The sequence below is a fragment of the Xiphophorus couchianus genome, chromosome 3 (genome assembly GCF_001444195.1).
Source record: "Xiphophorus couchianus chromosome 3, X_couchianus-1.0, whole genome shotgun sequence".
Classification (NCBI taxonomy): domain Eukaryota; kingdom Metazoa; phylum Chordata; class Actinopteri; order Cyprinodontiformes; family Poeciliidae; genus Xiphophorus; species Xiphophorus couchianus.
In genome coordinates, this window is record NC_040230.1 from 14825923 (window position 1) to 14845551 (window position 19629).

Below are 19629 nucleotides of genomic sequence, written 5' to 3' on the forward strand. Positions count from 1 at the left end.
TGGTGATCGGCAGTGATCGGTGATCAGTAGTGATCGGTGATCAGTAGTGATCGGTGATCGGCAGATATCGGCCTCATGGATGATCGGTATCGGAATTGGCAGCAAAAAACCTGATCGGAGCATCCCTAATAAAGATGACTTCTTTAACAATCCAAGAAAATGTCAAGTCTTATTTTGCAATAGCAAGTAAAGCTCCCCATCTTTGGCCTCAGTCTAAGAGAAGCTTCCAGTCTTTAGTACGAAATTAAAATTCAATTTTCAGTTTTCACAAGTACAAGACAAGTTTCCAGTTTTTTTTTATCTCAAGTTCAATTGTAGGCATAATACTCTGGTCTGCTGTTCCTATGTCAAGACTAAAAGACTTTTATCCTAACTCAAATCCACTTCTCCAGCATTTTACCTCTAATCCAAATTGTTTGCCTCAACTGCAGGTCAAGTTTGAAGTATTTTGCACAAAATCCATATTAGGTTTGAGGTATTTTGCCCAAGGTACAATTCACCTTATTTTATCCCGAGTCCAATTTAATTCTGAGGAATTTCATCTGGAGTCCAAATCAAGGATCTTGTCTTATATACTGAGATCAAGAAAAAGCTCCACTCTTCTCTTTCAAGTCCAAATCAAGGTTCTAGTTTTTGATCCCAAATCCAAATCAAGTTTTCTGTCTTTCATATCAACTTCAATGTAAGTCTTAAATCTTTTATCTCAAGCCCAAATTGTGGTGTATCTGAATACAGTGCATTAAGGGTTAATGCTTTACGCAGGTTACGTTATAGAAAGTACAGTAGACCAATAGGATTGTGTGTGGGGGATCACGGGGTTGGACGTGTTACGTCTGGGAAGGCTGTTCAATAAAGTGGATAATAACGTCAAGACACAGTTGGTCCGCGCTGAATTATTCTCCTTAAACAGGAGATACGACACAAATCATGTCTAATGGTTTCATCCTGGTGAGCTTTCGCTTGTTGGATGCATGTCATCTAGTCCGCCTATAGCACTACACTGCCGTAAGCTATAAATTTAAATAGCAGTGTTTTGCCCCAGTTTTGCTGTAATATTAGTAATGCTATATTCATTACACAACATAGCATTTAATATTTGTCTTTCTGTTCAAATTCTTTTGAAACTATTTGTATTGTTCATGCAAAGAGACTTCTGTAAACTGCATTTTGCATATTCATAAGATGCAGGCTTTACCTCATCAGTAAAACAAATCCGGATTTATGTTCAAACAAAGTAGCAGAAATTCATTAACACATGTTAATGTAAATTCTGCATCAGTGGGATGGAAAATGCTTTTATTTTGATTAACGGAAGTCTCAAGTTATTAGAGGGGAAGCCCAAATCTCGAGTCTTTGTTTTGTGTGAGTCAAGTTCCCATCTGTGCCAATTTTCAACAAAAATTTTGATGCTCCACGTTAGTCTCATTATCGTGGTCTAGTCAAGACATAACTATAAAAACATTAATATTAAATATCAGTAAGAAATGTCATTGTCTCTCATCCTCCTACCAATTCTTTTCAACCTGCCAGTTATGTAATCAATCCTGGTAAAATCATGCTATATTGCTACATTCATAACTGCACAAGTCAGTTTGAAGTCAACCAAGTATCGCAGTGATGCATCTAAATTAAGCAGCATCTGATCATAAACTGCTTTTTGTGTAGACTTTTCTTATACCACTTTGCAGTAATGTGTCATGCTGCTAAATTTATGGTCACAAACACTGGCATGGGTAGAAAAAAATGTTTGCAAAAATATACAATTGGACACCGAGACAAATAATGCCTGAAAGGGATGGAAATTTTTGTACTTGCTTTGAATTTGGACAATATTTATTGAGCAAAATAAAATTTACTCCGAAAAATAAAATGTGTTAGGTTTTGCAGTCTAGGTGGCTCTGATGCTGAAAGGAATTTGCAGGAAGCAAAGAGGGGAAGAGATAAAATGAGTTTTTTCCAATCCTGTGTTGCCCAATATGTTATCCCTTTTCATTTTCTGTCTTTCTTTTTTGTTTTATCTACCATAAATTACATAGCTGGGATTTATTTCACGCATTTTTAGTTGCATTGTCCCTGCAAAAAAACAACAACAAATGTCTCTTCAAGCACTGAAGCATAAGGAGAATACGATACATATTCCTTTATGTTTTTTAAAAGGTTTTTTTTTGCAGCTTTCAGAGGTAGAAAAAGAATTTGCTTCATTATAATTTTCCTCAGTTCTACTTCCTAATGGAACAGAGTTACTTAAAGCAGACTCCCTCACAAGTTGATTATTACGCTCATACTGCCACACTGTTAATGCATACAGCACAGTCGACTCCTTGGTTAAAGGAAAGTTACTTACATTTGGAGTCAGTTTAATTTATAGCTGGACAGAATAATAGAGAAAGTCTGATTGCGCATAAGGAAACACTTCTCTAAGCTAAAATGATAATTCTCTTTATGAGAAGAGAATTATAAAGTAACTTTATCTCTTATGAGGTTCTTGCAAAGAACCTGAAAGAGAGTAACAACCACTTCTGAAATATTGCTTGTGTTTGATTTAACGTCAAACACAAGCTTTTTAACAACAACTGTGAAATCTGATCTGTGTTTATCTGACCGGTTTAATCTATGCTCATGAATAAGTATCATCTTCATAGCAAAAGAAATTTACGCTGTCACTGAGTGACCACTTGCACAGATTTAATCTATTTCGGGAGTCAATTAGTTATACTGCTATGTTTGTATGCTGATTGGAGACATCTTAGAATGCAATCATCATTGCTCTGTATTGACTCTATTAAACTGGAGTGAAATTAGAATTTAATTGAAACTATATGTCATTGTTTCCCAATCCTGGTGCTGAGGGTACACCGCATCGAGAGGAAAATGTTGCAGCAGTAGTTAGTCAAGAGGTTTTGCAACAATTGGTTAATTGTGCAATAATTTAAAGCAGCTATTGTTAAGCAAGGGAGTCTTCAAAACCTGGAGAACTGGCTTCCTTACGGACTGGGATCGGGAAACACAACTGAATATAAATTTAAATCTGTTGTGAATTTAAATAGAAATATCCCACTTAATTGGAGATTGGACCCAGATGGTTTTTCTTTGATTGGTTCTGATCTGTGATCTCTTCACTTAACAATAAAAATTTTTCAGTAAAACAAAATGTCCTAATTATAAAATTAAAACTAATACCCCCATTATATTTTGTGTATGTGGCTTACGTCTCAGTAGTGAATGAGGATAAGCTGCCTTCTTACACATTTCTGAATGTATTCCCTTGAATAATGAGATAATCAGCTAAGATAAATGAACAGAAATTTATTTGGTTGAAAGAAATTCCACAATACAGATCTTGTACACAAGCATATGGGCACTTCAACTGTGACAGCTGCTATGGAAATATGGGTCATTATGGGTCATATTTCACACTGGAAATATGACCCAATATTAGCATTACTTAACCTCATGTAACACTATGAAGATGTGAGTTCCTCACCGCTAATCTCAATGCCCATGCACTATTCAGGACAAGGCTGCATTAAAAGCAGAACACATTCATTTTCTTATTTTAAGACATGTTTAATGCCTGTCTGACAGTTCAACAACAGCTTTAGAAGATCCTCAATCAGCGACATATTTCTTCATAACTGTTAGGGAGATATACTTTGATACATAAATGGGATTTATGTTGGATTGAAATTCACTACATCCCTCAAAATACTATCAACAAATCCTTTTATGTGTTATATCTTTGCAGAAAAGCAGAAAATCAGTAAAATAGGAATTGGCACATCATAAATCAAAGGAAATCAGAAATTGTCTCAGCCAGGAAATGTGAAACTGAATAAAAACTGGAATGTCTTATCAGAGTAACCAGGACTTTATCACAGCTGATTAAAAGTGGAAGCAAACAGCTTTACTGTATAGTTCTAAAATAAGATGATATTTGTGGTAATTTTGTGTAATGTTAATACATTTGTATAAATTAATCAAATCTGCTTTTTTGGTACATGGCAAAGATCATCATTTTGGTTTGATTTCTTTTCAGCTACGCATTGTTTAGCGCTCATCAACAGATGTCATAATTATAATCACTGCAATCTCCCCAGGCTTATTAAAAATGGCATCTGGTTTTCACATTCTGTACATCTGCACATGGACATACAGGTGACCTACCTGAACCTCACGTGCGTGGTAGGCAATGATGAGGCCCAGCAGGATGACTGTGGAAAGGCTGATCAAACACTTCAGGGCCAGAGAGTACATGGAGCTCTGCAGAAAGACAAAATACAGTTATTAACATCATAAAGGACATAAAAACAAATGGATGTTTGAGAAGGAATTGTTTGTTCTGGTAGTTTGATTGTAGAACTAGACGAAAAACCGGAAAACTTAAAAAAAAAAAAAAAAAGCATAACTCGAATTAACATTCAGCCTCATGTAATCATTCAGATGTCACATATTAAAACAGGAAGCTAAGTAAAGTGGAACTGTAGTGTTTGACTCATCAATATCTGTCTGGAGTCAAGCTTTAAATCCTCTGCTTGTCTGGTTTGATAGTGCTTATAATCAATGCTGTGGGGAACTTCCAATCAATACACCTCATAGCACTTCAGTGGCTTCTTCTAGGCCCACCAACCTCTCACTTAGAGCAAAGCAAAACATCATGTGGTTATCACACCAATGCACACAGAAATCCTCACTTGAGTATTTGTGCAAGACACAGCAAAAGAAAGAAACGTATATGCTGAGAATGAATGGATTAATGAATGCAGCCAAGTCCTACAATGCTAATAACAAATTCAGTTTCAAATTAATTAGATGCTACAAGATGCCCAATGAACAACCTGTAGTTGTTGGTTTAATGACTATATTTACAGAGAACAAGAAAAATTCCTTAAGCAAAAATCAGTTCAGCAAACTTACTTATAAAACTCACCATAATAAGTGTGTTACTATTTAAACTATTTAAACATAGTCTGATTCTTCAGATTTTAAACATTCAAATATATATATAAGTAAAAATAGGGATCTGGTGGGGCTGATTTAGTCTGGCCATTGCACTTCCCTTTGGTTACTCCTTCCTCCTCTCATCCTTTTTCGTCATGCACCATGAGATCTACAGAAAGGCATGAGGGATTACCATTCAGAGCGCTGCTGTCTGTCAAATCATCGGACTCACATTTCATCAACACCTCAAAATATTTTTTTCCTATTAGTTTGCAGTGATGGGTTACATAAACATTTTTTATTTCTGAGATGTGGCATACTTATGACAAATAGACAATATACAGTATATATCTCTACCTGCCATAAGCATAAGTTTTCATAAAAAAATTTTTTTTCACTTTTATCTGTTTATGGTTTTAAATCTTACTTATTACAGATATGTTACTGGCTGGATTGGTTTCAAATTTGATGTGCATAACTAATGTTGCATTTTGTTTTTAAATGAGATAGTCCAGGTCTGCATGGCAGCACTGCTGTCTTTCAGCAAAACCCAGGCTGCTCAAATTGCAGCCTGGGTTTTGAATGCTCTCTAGGTGCTGAAAGAGGGTTTTTCTGGGTACTCCAGCTTCTTTCCACAGTCGAAAAATCTTTCAGCTGTTAAGTGTCTCTCTAACTTGCTCTTAGGTGTGAGTGTGTGTGAGCTTTTTGTCCTGTATGTCTTTGTGTTACCCTGTGATCTACTAGAAATCTGTACAGGCTGTACCCCGCCTCTTGCCCAATGGTGGGTGGCTGGAGAGAGACAAGCAAACCTCCCAACACCTTTTTTTTGTATGTGATTGGATATAGACTGAAACTATTTATATAGTAATTGTTGTGAATTATTGCTACATACATGCCACAAATGTATATATTTTCTAAATGGCAAATTTAGACCTGACTCGTGTGTACTCATTAAATTAGAATATGCATTCTGATAAGGTTTGTTAGTCAGCTGTAAAGTACTTTTAAAAATTAATAACCTTTAATACGTTATTAAAAATACTTTCCATTAAGCCTACATTTCTGTATAAATGTTTCTAATTGGTCTGATGTAATATTCAAATCTTGAATGTGTTTTCATTACCTGTAAGTGGAAAATTCTTATAATGAACAGAAATAAAGCCTTTGAAACATCAGTCTGTGTTTAATGAATTGATTTAATGTTTCACTTTGAGATTTGAGTTACTGAAATAAATTAACTTTTAAGTAATACTCTAATTCATTGAATATTACTGAATGTGACCCTAAAGTAATTAAATTGGAGCTTCTCTATTCATTTAAACCTGGCCAGGAGACATAATTTAATTTAAAAGTCCATTTTTGATATTGAAATGCTTTATCATTTGTTGTAATTCTGAGCCCACTTGGAAATGTGTCAATAATTTTTATATTACCATATTGTGCAAAGAAACAACATTTAATGGGTGTAATTCAGAAATTTATTCAAAGCACATGCCAACAGATGGCAATAATTTTTAAGGTTATTAAAAATTTTAATATTTAAGAATACCTCAACAAAGTGGTTTTAATTGGTGTCATAAATATGAATACCTTTTTTAGTTAGAAGGTCACTTTTTGATTTAGCTCACATTAGTCATACGGCAGTTAAGATTAATTTCTTGGCCACTATTCTTAGCTACATATTAATATGCATGTGGTGCTCGGGTCAACAGGACAGACGCCTGAGAATATCACGCTACACTCACACAGACACTTCAGATTCATCTCTGGGTTTGATCTTTTAGTTGAATTATTAGCATTAATAAAACTCTTCAAAATACTTTTGACTTTAGATCTTTTCTTTTCCCCAGAGGGAAATTCATTTTCACGGCACAGCATTGTTTAAACAAATACATTATAATTGGAAGGTAAGGATAAATATTCTAAGCCCAGAAACAGTTTTTTTCCCCCTCAAGTTCTTTCTTCTCATTTGCTCTAAGTATTTTTGAATAATTCCTAATTCTCATGAATGCCTTTTCCACCAGTTTGGTGGGAGCATTTGGAGAAACCTGGTCATGCTTAGGAGGGCTTCGAACTCTTCCAGAAAAGCCTGTAGTTTTAGTTTCTACTTCTGGTTACAGTAAGATGAAACAGCTGTTTTTGTAGTAGTAAAGAGAAAGGAGATATCTGCAGCGTAATCAGAGTATTTTAGGGAGGAAGTGGTTGGTGAAGAACTGAAACAGTCAGTGAGTAGTGTGCACAGTAAAGAGTTTAGCTCACACCCCTGTGGTGCTCCACAGTTTTTTGTGAGTGCAGATGACTTGGGCTACATTCACGTTCAGAGGAAGCTAAGAAAAAAAAAGAACAAATTGCAGTCGCTATAGTACCACATATGAAAGTGGGGAGTATTTTATGGGAGATGAAACTGTTAGATCTTAACTGGGTCATTCAGATTGTCTTGAAAAAGTCTAATATGTGTGATGCAAATGAGCATGTGGGGTGCATTTGAACATAGCCATAGTTATGTTCTGGCAAAACTTTCAGAAATTGTTCAAAAATTAATGGATATCGTAAGCAAAACTAGAGAAAACGTTGAGTTGCAAATTTTCAAACATCACAGCATAAACTGACTAAGGATCCCGATACCCTGTGTGTTTAATTGCTCATGGAAGATTGATAGTAGGCCACATGTGTTCTATTATCGTTGTAGGCAAAAGCTGAAGGGATCCAGTTGAGCGACGCCAACAGGTAGATTTGGATTCAATAGTAGTTAAATAAAAAACCTACCTGGGTTGAACATGATTGCACATTGCAGTCATGTTCCATTGTATGAATTCAATGTAACAGTAACGGGTTACACGGAAATCATGGCCTTAGTTTCTTTAAGACCGCAACAACGGCAACTGTTTTCCAGATGGGTGATATTGTGGCAGCTCAATGAGTGCAGGAGAGCAGTGAGTTCCTGAGACTTTTAGTGTTTATAGCAGAACACTGTTATTAGCTGCTGTAAAATTAATAATAAAAACCAGCTTAGTTGACAGATAAAATGTATTAGTGTGTCACTATTTATCAATGCTCTGCTTTTTTAAAAAAGAAATTGCATAAATAATCTTGCTAATGATATTGAAGTTGTCAAAATGTTTCAAATGGTTTTGCTGATGAACCTTGTAGCAGTCAATATTCTAGTTTCTTCAGCCCATACCTGCTAAAATGATTCATTTGTCCACATCAGCTCAAGGACTAGGTTTAGAATTGCAAAACGAAACATGTGCAGCCACAAACAACCTCCAAAGTGCATTCATCATTACCTTCAACAAGGTCAGGTTGAGTGCTGCAGCCAGATAACCCCACGAAGATGAGATCCGCGCCACCTTAAGACTGCTACACTTCAGATCAGATATGTCTGTGGGTTTTTGAGCGGAATGCTGCTAAGCATTCATCATGAAACGCTCCACACAGCATTTTGAATTCATGACAATATACTCCGCGTCAGCGTTGTGGAAAATAGGTGTGTTGCTGTATTTATTCTGAGTCTCTCTGGACTCTTCTTGGCCTTAGTAGCATTAATTTAACGTCAAACAAACACTTAAACATACAAAGAGTTGTGTTTGCTAATCCTCACCGAGAGTCTTCTTTGAATTTATTTTCTCCCATAATTATTCAAAACAAAGAATGCACTGCACAAAATATTACACTATTTTCATTATTCATGTGATTCAAAAAAAGCAAACAAAGTCAACTTGACACCTCACATTTGTTGCTATTAAAGTGTGGTTCTGGGCCAGTGCACAACGCTGCAAAAGCCCCATCTTGTTTGTCCTGCATCAATCTCCCTCTCCGCTGCTAAAATCTCATTTGTACTCTCCGAAGCAAACTAGGTGCAAGGGAAGCCAACGCTGTTGTGCTAATGAGAAAAATGCAGGTTTTCAGCTTTGGCTCCCAGCAGCAGCATGTCTGTTCAAGCATGATCACACTGGCTGAGCTGAAATGTAGCTGGCTTGAAGTTCACGTCATTTCTCTCCCTGGTCTCATTCTTCAACCACCTGTCGTCTACGTGCTTTTCCTTCTTTCATTTATTTTCAAATCTGCCTATTATACTGTCACTAATGTCAAGCTTCTGTTCTTTGATGCCACAATGACAGAAAATGCTTAATTCCATCAAAAAAGGCAATGCTCCTTTGCATTCATAAAAGAGGCGCCTTGCAAAAGTACTCATACCTAATGAGCCTTTTCAGATTTTGTTATGTTATAACAAGAAACTAAAATGTATTTGAAATAATTTTTTGTGATGAACCAACATGAATTAGGGAATTGTTTTAAAGTGGAATAAAAGACAAATGACTTTCAAAAATAAAGAAAAGTTTTGTGCACATACTGTGTTGTTAACGTTGATATAAACGTTGTCAGCCTATTTTTCTCTTGGGTCATGTCAGTTTGTTGTGTTCTCATCTCTATGATGCTTTTCATTAATCTTATCTTTCCAACCTTCACAGAAAAGCTGCATTAATATTGAGATTCAATTACACACAAGTAGACTTTACTTACTATAGGCCCTTGATGCACTGGTTGTTATAAAGGAGTAGCTCAATGAAAGCACAAGACAGTGTATGCACATAACATTTCCAAATATGCTTGAAAATGTACTGTTTTTTCCACTTCACCATCATTCATCACTTGATTGAGCTGGCACATAAAACCCAGAAATGTTTGTGCTTGTAAAGTAAAAAAAATATAAAAACGCAAGCAATATTAACACTTGCAACGCTCTGTAGCCAATTATATGGTCGAGCACAGTGAATGAATGTCAGTGCGAATCTGTTTGCATGATTGAATTGAATTGACTTTTTGTTAAGAGCCTTGAGATGATATTTGTTTTGAAATGTCTCTATATAAATAAGCTGAATCAAATGTTGACAGTTCCAGGCTCGCACGCAGATGACACGCATGCTTTTACGCACAATGAAATCTGGTTATCCTCCTTCCATATCTGAGAATTACTGATTTGTTTTTGTTTTTTCTGCATCTGCTAGCACTGTCACATTTCTGTACCCAGTTAATGTTTTATACCATTTGAAATGCGTTTATTTGTGGTCCTGCTGAGAGAACAGGGGATTAGGTTAGCATAAAGAGGAGAACCAGCTGTTCTGCTGTGTGCAAAGTTCAAAAGCTTGTCATCTACCAGCGCCTCCAAAAGCCACTAATTAATGACAGGTTGTGGTTTTACAGGCGGATTTCATGCCAGAATTTTTCAAGGGAGCTTTCCATTACATTTTTTTCTTCTTCAAATGTATACCTTGTGACAGGATATTACCAAGTCTAATCACTTCGTTTCATCTCTTGTTTCCGATGGTGCTATTTTAAAACCTATTTCTAGTATGGTCACAGTTTAAAAGCTGCATTATGGTAGGTAGTACTAACTGTAAAAACCTGATAGTCAAGAGATTTACAGAGAAGTGGTTTCTGTCAGACAGCATAGAGGTAAGAGTAAAAGCCTAAATAGGCCAGGTTGTCATATGACAACATATAACCCACAGTCGCGCATGCTTACACCTGCTTACAGCCAATTCAGAAACGCCAATCAATCTAACATGCATGTCTTTGGGCTGTGGGAGGTAACTAGTCCACCTGGACAAAACCCACGCAGGACTAAAGAGAACACGCAAACCCCACATGGAAAGGAAAAATGGCCCCAGCTGGTTGCCAAGCTTAAACCAAGACCTACTCGCTGTGAGGCAGCAGTGGTAACAACCACGTCCTCGTGCTGCCTCGACATTCGCACTGATTGGACAAATTACCCTATTTCTGCCTGTTATTACTCAGGTTTGCAACCACAATGCTGCACCACACTTTGATAAAAAAAAAATAAAAAATACAAGAACGAAAGCTTTAAATTCAATCATAGACATGAAGTCTAGCCTCTTTTTCATACAGCAAAAATGTGTAAATAGTTGGTTAGTAATGGCATTACATCTATTTTCACACACTGCCTCTGCTGACCTAGTTTGTTCATGGGATGGCAGAATAGGGTGCACTGACCCAGCTGTACTGAAACATTTTACCCTGGATCTCTAGAGGTGAAATTTATTCATAATTTATTTCCTTTTGTCAATGAAACTGTAAATAAAATGTCATTAAATTGGAAAAGCTTGAAAATATATAATGATGTAAGTAAAAATTTGATTTAATTAATTCTAAACTCTGTTTATGTTTTCAGTCAAGCAAGATTATAAAACTGTGTATATTTTAAACAACTCAAACACATTTCTAATTGATAGTTAACCATTTTGTATTTTTCCATTTGTATTTTGACAATTTATCTTTGGTTATAAGCCCCAGGTCTGTGAGGTCTCTTTGCCATCACCCTAATCTTTACCTCAGGATTGTGTATTCACATAACAGCATGAAAATATCAACCAGTATAAATGCCAGCTATTCTTGTTCAAAAGATTCTTGTTTTAATTTTTTTTAATCAGTGCTTTGACTGTAGATATATAAAGGTTTAGGTAAGTTTAGATTGACTCAGATCAACACACATCTGACTTATTTGAATAATGTATACTCTTGTTTTTATTCCATTTTGAGGAGTGGCTAAGAGAAATTGGCCTCTGTGTCATGTTCCATTTACACTCAAAGGGACACACAAAGTCATCAATTACTTATTAAAAGTTCCTAAAATGTCTGGGAAAATTATCAATAAAATGTTTTCCTGTTATCTAGTTCATTTTTTTTTATTTATTACTTGTTATTGATGGCAAAACAGCCAAAATGTTTATTTCTTATTATGGGATTTTTTCCAAATTAGTATCTTCTCAAGTTTTTTTTTAAATTCCTAAGATAATTATTTATATTGAAACTTTACAAACACATTTTTTGTAAGGGGTAAAGAAAACTGCGTATCAGACAGGAATCTAAAAAGCAGTGTGACATCCAAAAGAAAAAGTCTTATTTATAAAATAATAAAAGAGGCTTAATTTCACTTTCTTCGCTTAGAGTAAAAGTCTTGATACTCAAAGCTCATAATCACGCTCTCTCTTTGAAAGTCCAGAATGCAGCTAAATCATTGCTAATTCTTTGATTCGCATATGTTGGAGTGTCTGCGGTGAATAAAGGATGAGACTGATGAGATGTTGTTCATCAAGATAATGGACCACTACTCCCTCTAATCTTGCAAATTGCGATTTTAACCTTTCTGGTTGAATACAGATTAAGCAAAGATGCTATGCGTTAGTTAGCGTCAGCAGTTCTTGTGATTACTGTTTTCTGCTTGGTGTAAGAGGGTACACATAGTCTTGTCCAGATTCTTATCTGACTGTAGGGATTTAAGACAGAGTGATCAAAATACATATCTAAATATAAATATTTATATTAATATGAATATAAATGTAAAATAAACTAAACATACATTCATTGTTTTCCAATTTGTTTTGATTTCGCATTAGCTCCTGCTAACAGTGCTAGCTCCAGCTGATATAGTAAACAGCCGATCACAAGCCGGGCACGTTTGCTTCAACAGACATTTTGAATATAAAAGTTCTTAAGACAGTTTGCTGTATTCCAAACTCAGATTTTCTGTTGACCTAACACTGACTTCCTCGTTTCCATTTCAGGAATTCCCCCCCAAAGTGGTTCTCTATGTGCAGCAGTAACTTAGGTGATGAGACTGGACCACACAGGGACTTTGTGTATTTCTTTATTATTCTTTCCTGAAGATGTCTCCAAGACTGAACAATTTCTCTCAGTTGAAGCTCTGTCTTCACAGACGTGATTGTTTAGTGCAAACAGTGTATAGTATAGTCTTGTGATTTTCAGGTGGTGTCTCCAAGATCTGACTTTTTTTAATTGGAAAAAAAAGAGTGAACTGTCACGATGAAAACATAACAAAGCCATTTGGTTATCTTCTTCATAAACAGTGATGTCAGGACTTTTCATTTTGATCACACTGACACGTTTATTAACATGAATACTTGTTTTTTTTCAGAATAAATTTTGATCAAGTGACACGCTTTTGCATTTTATCAGGTAGGTTGTGTAGTTTGACGTAATTGTTCTGAGAAATAAATTGGTTCTTCAATTTGATCAGTTATCTCTATTTTTTGAAGTGATTTTATGCATCCGCCCAACTTTTAAAAACACTGTAATATATATTCCCAAGCATGTGCATTTGTTGTTATAACCATGTGGATTTTCTTTTTTCTTACCCCAGTTGTGCATAAGTGTGCGATTAGCGTGCATTGATCACTGACTTGGTGGACAGCATGCAGAGATAATGAGCTTTTTCAGCTTCTTTAGTTTGGCTGGAAGGCAGCCACGCATCCGCCTACACAGACACAACCACATACACACACACAGAAACGCACACACACACAGGTAGGATCTGAAGGGCTTTCCCCAGCCGTCCCCATAACAGCACTGACACAAATGCAAAAGGCAATGCACTGCACATGTTGGTTACACAAGACTAGCAGAGATAAGTCGCCTGGTACGCATGTTTATAATGAATATCAATGACCATGTGTGTGCATGCTAATGACTTAGCCTTGGGATTCTCTCCTGTCAGAGTGATGCCTTCTTGCAATCAGTCTCCAGGGAAACAGGCAGTAGGCAGAAAAGCGATTGCACCTTACCAGAATAAATGCTCACACACACAGACACACCCACCCCCACAGACCACATACACACACTTGACTTCACTTTGGAATAAGCTATTACACCCATACACACTCAATTAAATCCAGACAAAGAGCGATGTGAGCGCTCACACATCAGCAGGTGCATCCGTGGGTTTTACTTTTGACAGAGCTGAATACAAAATGACATGAAGACAAACACACTTCACACGTGTGTATACACGCCGGAGATGGTATACACACTGTGACATGAGTGTTTATGTTATCACCGGATGATGCAAGTTCTAGCACACCCATGTGTATCAATGCGCTCACACGTACAGACGGAGGAAACCTTGTCATGTTGGAAGAAATGGCGATATTTATACCAGCTGGTGGTGAGACTTAAGGGATCTGAAGTCCCTAAGAAGCAAGCGAGGAGGGGAGCGGAGACAGAGGAGAGGTAAAAGGACAGAGAAGTGCTGAGATGGCTGATAGCCCCTTTAAAGAATATGATGGCAGTTCAATTCCCCGATCATCATCATCATGTACCGTCAGAAAGCAGCACACAGCCTCAGTAAGTGGTCAAGCAGAGAAAGGTCCAGGGAGGTCCACCAGTAAATGCCTGCCAGAAATGTCACAGATAGAACAGCGAAGGCGGTGATGGAGGGATGGTGTACGAGCAGAAGAGGGGCATGTGAAGGAGATGTAAGCTGACTGAGATGGCAATGACCCCCTTGGGGAAATGGAGACATATTTAAGAAATACCAGAGGGAGGGAACATAAACACTCACTTTAAGAGACATGAAAAAGGAGAGGGAGCGAAGAGAAAATGGGAAAGATCACTGTAGTGAATGAATTAGACAACCGCACTATGTTTTAGAGTTAGTTTTAAACTAATTCATGGCTGGATGACTTTTTTTTGTCAAACAGTTTTTATCAAATGAGATGCCATTCAGAAACACAGAGGAAAACACAAATAACAGGGGTTATACTATCAGTTTTAATGCAGAGCAGAGGTGTCCAAAGTCAGTCCTCAGGTTATAATGTTTTGGTATTTCCCTGCTTCAACACACCAAATGAATGACTCGAGTGAACGAGCCATTAATTTGCTTACCACACCTGAATCAAATGAATTGGCCATTAGCAGGTTGATAACATGCTGGGGAATCTGCTGGGTTGGAGCCGGTACACATCTAAAATGTGCAGGACATCAGTCTTTGAAGACTGCAGCTAAACACTCCTGATGTATAATAGAGCTAAAGCTCAGTCTCAGAGAAATGAAGGGTAAAAATTTATCCTACATGTACTTAATGTGTCTTTTTCTTCCTCATCATCTTCTCTTTAAGATTAGTTTTTAACCCAATAATCCTCCTTGTTTTGCTCTAGGTCACCTTTTCATTGCATGTATCCTCTTCATCTGTCATTTTCTTAACTATTACACTTTTTTGTTCCTCTTTGTGGCCCATTTTCATACCAACTAATATCCTCATCCTTCTTTGCACCCACTGTTAACTTCACCGGTCATCCTAATTTCTCTTAACAATCCCTTTTCATCCAAATCATCAATCTGTATGATTCCCTCACAACCCTCTAAATGACCATTCAATGACAGTCCCACACATCCTCCTCATCCCTCCTTATGTCTCATGTCATTTTTCTCTATGTCTATTTTTTTCCTCCTCATTCCTCTCACAACCACTGTTCATCCCTTCAATCTTTCATCTTCCTTTACTGTCTCATTCCCTCTCATTCTCAACCTTTACAATCAAATTTAATGCCACACCCTCGTCATCAGTCTTCACGTTCCTTCTTCTATCTTTTCATGCTCGTCATCCTTCTTTTTTGGCTACTTTATCTTCTCATCCCTCTTTGTGAGGCCTGTTAATTGTGCTTATCTTCCTCATTTCTCTTTATGACACCTTTTAGTCCCACTTTTTCTCCTCAATCCTTTTCACAACCCCTTTTCTTGGCACTCATCCATCCTCATGTCTGCTCTTCAACCATTTCATCGGCTTCATCCCTATTTAGTGAAGCTCCTTTTTATGATTCATATTCCCACCTTCATCTCTGCTTTGCTCCTCATCACTCTCTGTATGACCCCTCCATCCCACTCATCTCCCTCTTCATAACTTATTTTCATCCCTTCTTTCTCCTTATGAGCCCCCTCGCCATCCCTCTTTTCCTCCTCATCTTCCTTTAAAACAACTTTAAAACAACTTTTCATCCCATTCATCTTGCTCATCCCTGTTTATCACCACGTTTCTTTCTCCCGGACAATCGGGAGACTCCCCAGATGAAGTTCAACCTTTTGCTTCATCTATTGCCTCATCCTCCCTCCGCTATGATTAAACCAGTAAACTCCCATTGTTGTGCCATGTCGCTTCCTGGTGATCTGAACTCAGTAGACGCAGCTGTACTCGACGCTTGCAGCAGCTCCTGTATCTGTTTATTAAGGAGTCTCTTCCCTGTTTGTATTAAATATTTTAGCTGTGTCTCCAATGAGAGAGTGAAAGACGTGTGCATTTAGAAACATATCATAATGCAGCAGCTACATTAAATATTAAAAACTACTCAGTGTTATCACTGAGACAGAGACAGGACCAGTCAGGTTATAAAGGCAGAGAATATTATATACTTTATTTCATACAAGTGCGGTGTCACATTTAGTTGCTGTTTACTGACTCTGGGTGGGCTCCTGAGCATCACAGCTAGATTTTTTATATATATTAAACTGAATTTTTCTCCTTCATTGTCCAAAAACTCAGTATTTTATCTCATTCAATATGGACGCATTCCCGTAACTAAATCCGGATCTTGACTTTTAGAGTTGTTAAATTTATTGCCAACATGTACTATCAGGCAGCCAAGCAACAAAAGAAGAAACATTTAACTGGAAAATCAGTTGCTGTAGGTGTATAAATCATCATTACATTGATTTTTTTTTGTTTTGTTGTGTTCTCAGGGCGAACAATAATTTAATGCTTTCTTGGCTTGGTCATATAGAAAAAAATCTGTTTTAGCTGGGCGTGATGCAATTATTCATTCATGTCAGCTGCCGTTGGCTTGGCTTCTTCCTCAGAAGCAGAAATAGCCAATCAGTCACTTTGAGGGAAACATGTACTGCTTCATAACAGCTGTTTGCATATCATGTTACGCTCATGAGACATTAAACTTATTCTCAAAATAAAAAATGAAAAGATTTAGATTTTTTTTCCCCCTCAAAAACACAGTGTACCGAATGCAACAGTTTGTGATGCGTGTGCTGAGCAACATCAAGTACAGCTCATACTCCCACTTGTTAGCCCGTCCCGTGCGTCACACATGTGCAAAGTGAGTGCGCTGACGATGTGACAGGTGTGGTTGACAACAGCTGTGCATTCTCTCAGAATAGCCCGCGTTGCTTCGCAGGCCTGGAACGGGGTGTGGAGCCGGTCGGCTGAACTGACACCGGCAGGCAACCGGTCCAAAGTCTGCGAGATCCTTGGTTGCTCTCACACAGATTCCCCCATATTCTTAAAATCAATAATGGATGCCCTACGTGAAAAACTGTCCTTACATAGCTGTTAAATACCCACAGAGATGTGCAGAAGAGGTAGCAGGAGATGCAAACGCAAAAGTGCCTGGAACTCTTAACATGTACAGTGCAGAAGATAACTTATAGAGAGAATATAAAAGGCTTTGCGCTGCTCTTTCATCTCTCAGGCTTTGTAAGTGAAAAGTCACCATTTTGCCTGACAGCAAGTTCAATTATTCATGCTGCCTGCCATACATGAGAACAGTTTTTTAACCTGCGACCAGAACTCATCGAGCGGATCTCATGTCTCAGTGCTCAGGCGTGAAGACAGCCGAAAGGAACGAAAAGGTAATGAAAGACAGAGGCCACAAAGCAGCAAGTTGGACACTGTGACTTCAGAATGTGCTGATGGAGTCGGAAAAACTGTTGATACACTCGCTTGCAACATTCGCAGTCACGAAGAACGTGTCTTCCAAAGTTAACCTCGCTCGCTTTATCCATCCAAATATTCGCTCTGCAAAATCCAGCCCACCCCACTCGGTTCCAGTCTTATTCTTCGTCTCTATTTTTGGGAGCAAAATCGAGCAGCTGGACCTCCTGAAGAGAGCTCTGAGAGATATGTACACACTGGCAGGAGACTGTACATGGACACTGTTATCAGAATATGCTGTATGTACAGGTGCAACTCAGCACATCAAACTATCATCCACAAGTTATTATTTAATAACTCAATTACAAAGTTGAATCTCGTACATTAGATAGTAGTATTTTTAAATTATTATTATTATTATTAGTAGTAGTAGTAGTAATGACTTACAGCCAAAAGCAACCCAATATTCAGTTTTCAGAAAGCCTGAATATTATGTAAGACCAACAACAAAAACATTTTTTAAAAAAAGCTATGATATGGCAAACAATCATGGGGGAAACTACAGACAGTAGTCAAGCAAATAGTCATTGACATTCTCCACAAGGAGGGAATGAAGCTACCAGACTTCATTGTAAAGAAGCTGAATGTTTACAGAGTGCTGTATGCAAGCATGTTAGCATAAAGTTAAGAGGAAGGAAAAAATGTGGCTAAAAAAATCCAAGTCTAACAAAATTAAAAATAGAGCACTCCATTCTGTCTACTGCCAACGAATTGATTTCAATTTCCAGCTGGATTTCTGCCTATACTACCAATGGTACCAATACATGCTGACCATAGTGTTATTGTGCTGAATTCACCAGCAAAGTATTAAGAGGAAAATGAGAAAAATGGGCTTCCTGAGAACCTCAGCAGAGCCACAGCCCAAGCGCTGCATTCATATAATGTATAATACATGATAAGCTGATATTTTTTGTATTAAAATACTCAATGATTGTTGTAGAGATTATAATTTGCAGAAATAAAAGCTTTAAACATATCACTGTGTAAAATAAACATGTGGAACATATGAATTTCACTTAGTAATTAAATACTGAATCAAAATAAATCTTTTGACTGAGATTTCTAGTTCACTGAGATGGACCTGAAGGGGCTTTTGCGATGAAACCGGTTACTAGTGATTATACTTTTCCACACCGCCTCAAGAAGTAAATATAAAACACGAAATGCAGCCCAAATACAATCAAATAAAATCAGCAACAATTGTGAGTTCATGTATCTGGGGGTGGACAGACCTTGTGTGGGTGAGTGATTTTCAGAGATCAATATAAGAAATCATTCAAAGCTTCCACCCTCAGATGGGTTTCAGCTGAACGAACGAACGTCTCTCTACCTTTCTCTGGGCTCCCTTCCCATTCGTCTCTCTTTCCCATCTCGCTTTCATCCCATGATTGCCATCCATTTTTCACCACAACAACCGGTGGGGCTCTGTCCTTCTCAGATATCTAAGTGAGTGTTTGAGCTGTTTGATGGTCCTCCAGTATCTGCTGGACTGAAACCAAATCAAACTAAAACTAATTGCCAGAACACATTTAGATGTCTGGGTGCTATCCTGGAGAAAGCTTTCCTGAAAAGTTTGAGGGTTTTTTAATCCTGCTTTCCTTGAACTCCACTCCTAACAAGAGTGATTATAGATTATTCATTAAGGTGACGGAGCTGGCATTACCCTCCTCAAACACATGGGATCTCCATTCATTTGTTTTGATAGACAATACTGCCAGTTTAAGATGGGCCGCATTGATTGTAGCTTAAGAACCTAAATCAGGCTTTTCATTATCGCCTTTCCTTTCTTCCATCCTTCCACAGACTTTCATTCTCACTCAGCCGCTTCTCTCTTCCGATCACACTCCCCCAGTTTGACGCCCACTGCGAGGAGCAGGGAAGCAGAAGGAGTAAGAAAGTGAAGCGAAGAAGAGGAAGAAAAAAAGAATAATGAAAGAAATACAGGAACAAAAGGAAGCCCGGATAAAGAAACGGACAGGGATTTCAAAATAAAAAAGAGGGGACAGATGGTGGAAGACGACATGAAAGTGCCGGCCGTCTCCTCTGAGAAGGACGACTGTCGGACGGGCAGCGAGGAGAAAAAGACAAAGAAGAACTGAAAGACAAATTCAGGCCCATACATTTTCATTAATAGGAAGAGACTGCTTTTGAAACGATGA

General features: G+C 37.6%; 1 protein-coding gene across 2 annotated transcripts in view; it reads right to left on the minus strand.

Annotated features, from left to right (window-relative positions):
- kcnn3 (potassium intermediate/small conductance calcium-activated channel, subfamily N, member 3) overlaps nt 1-19629 on the minus strand; it is an 85094-nt gene that overhangs the window by 59058 nt on the left and 6407 nt on the right. For both annotated transcript variants that reach the window (XM_028013068.1, XM_028013067.1), the window contains exon 3: nt 4165-4260. In XM_028013068.1, coding sequence (XP_027868869.1) covers nt 4165-4260 — 96 coding nt within the window. The remainder of the gene's footprint in view (nt 1-4164; nt 4261-19629) is intronic.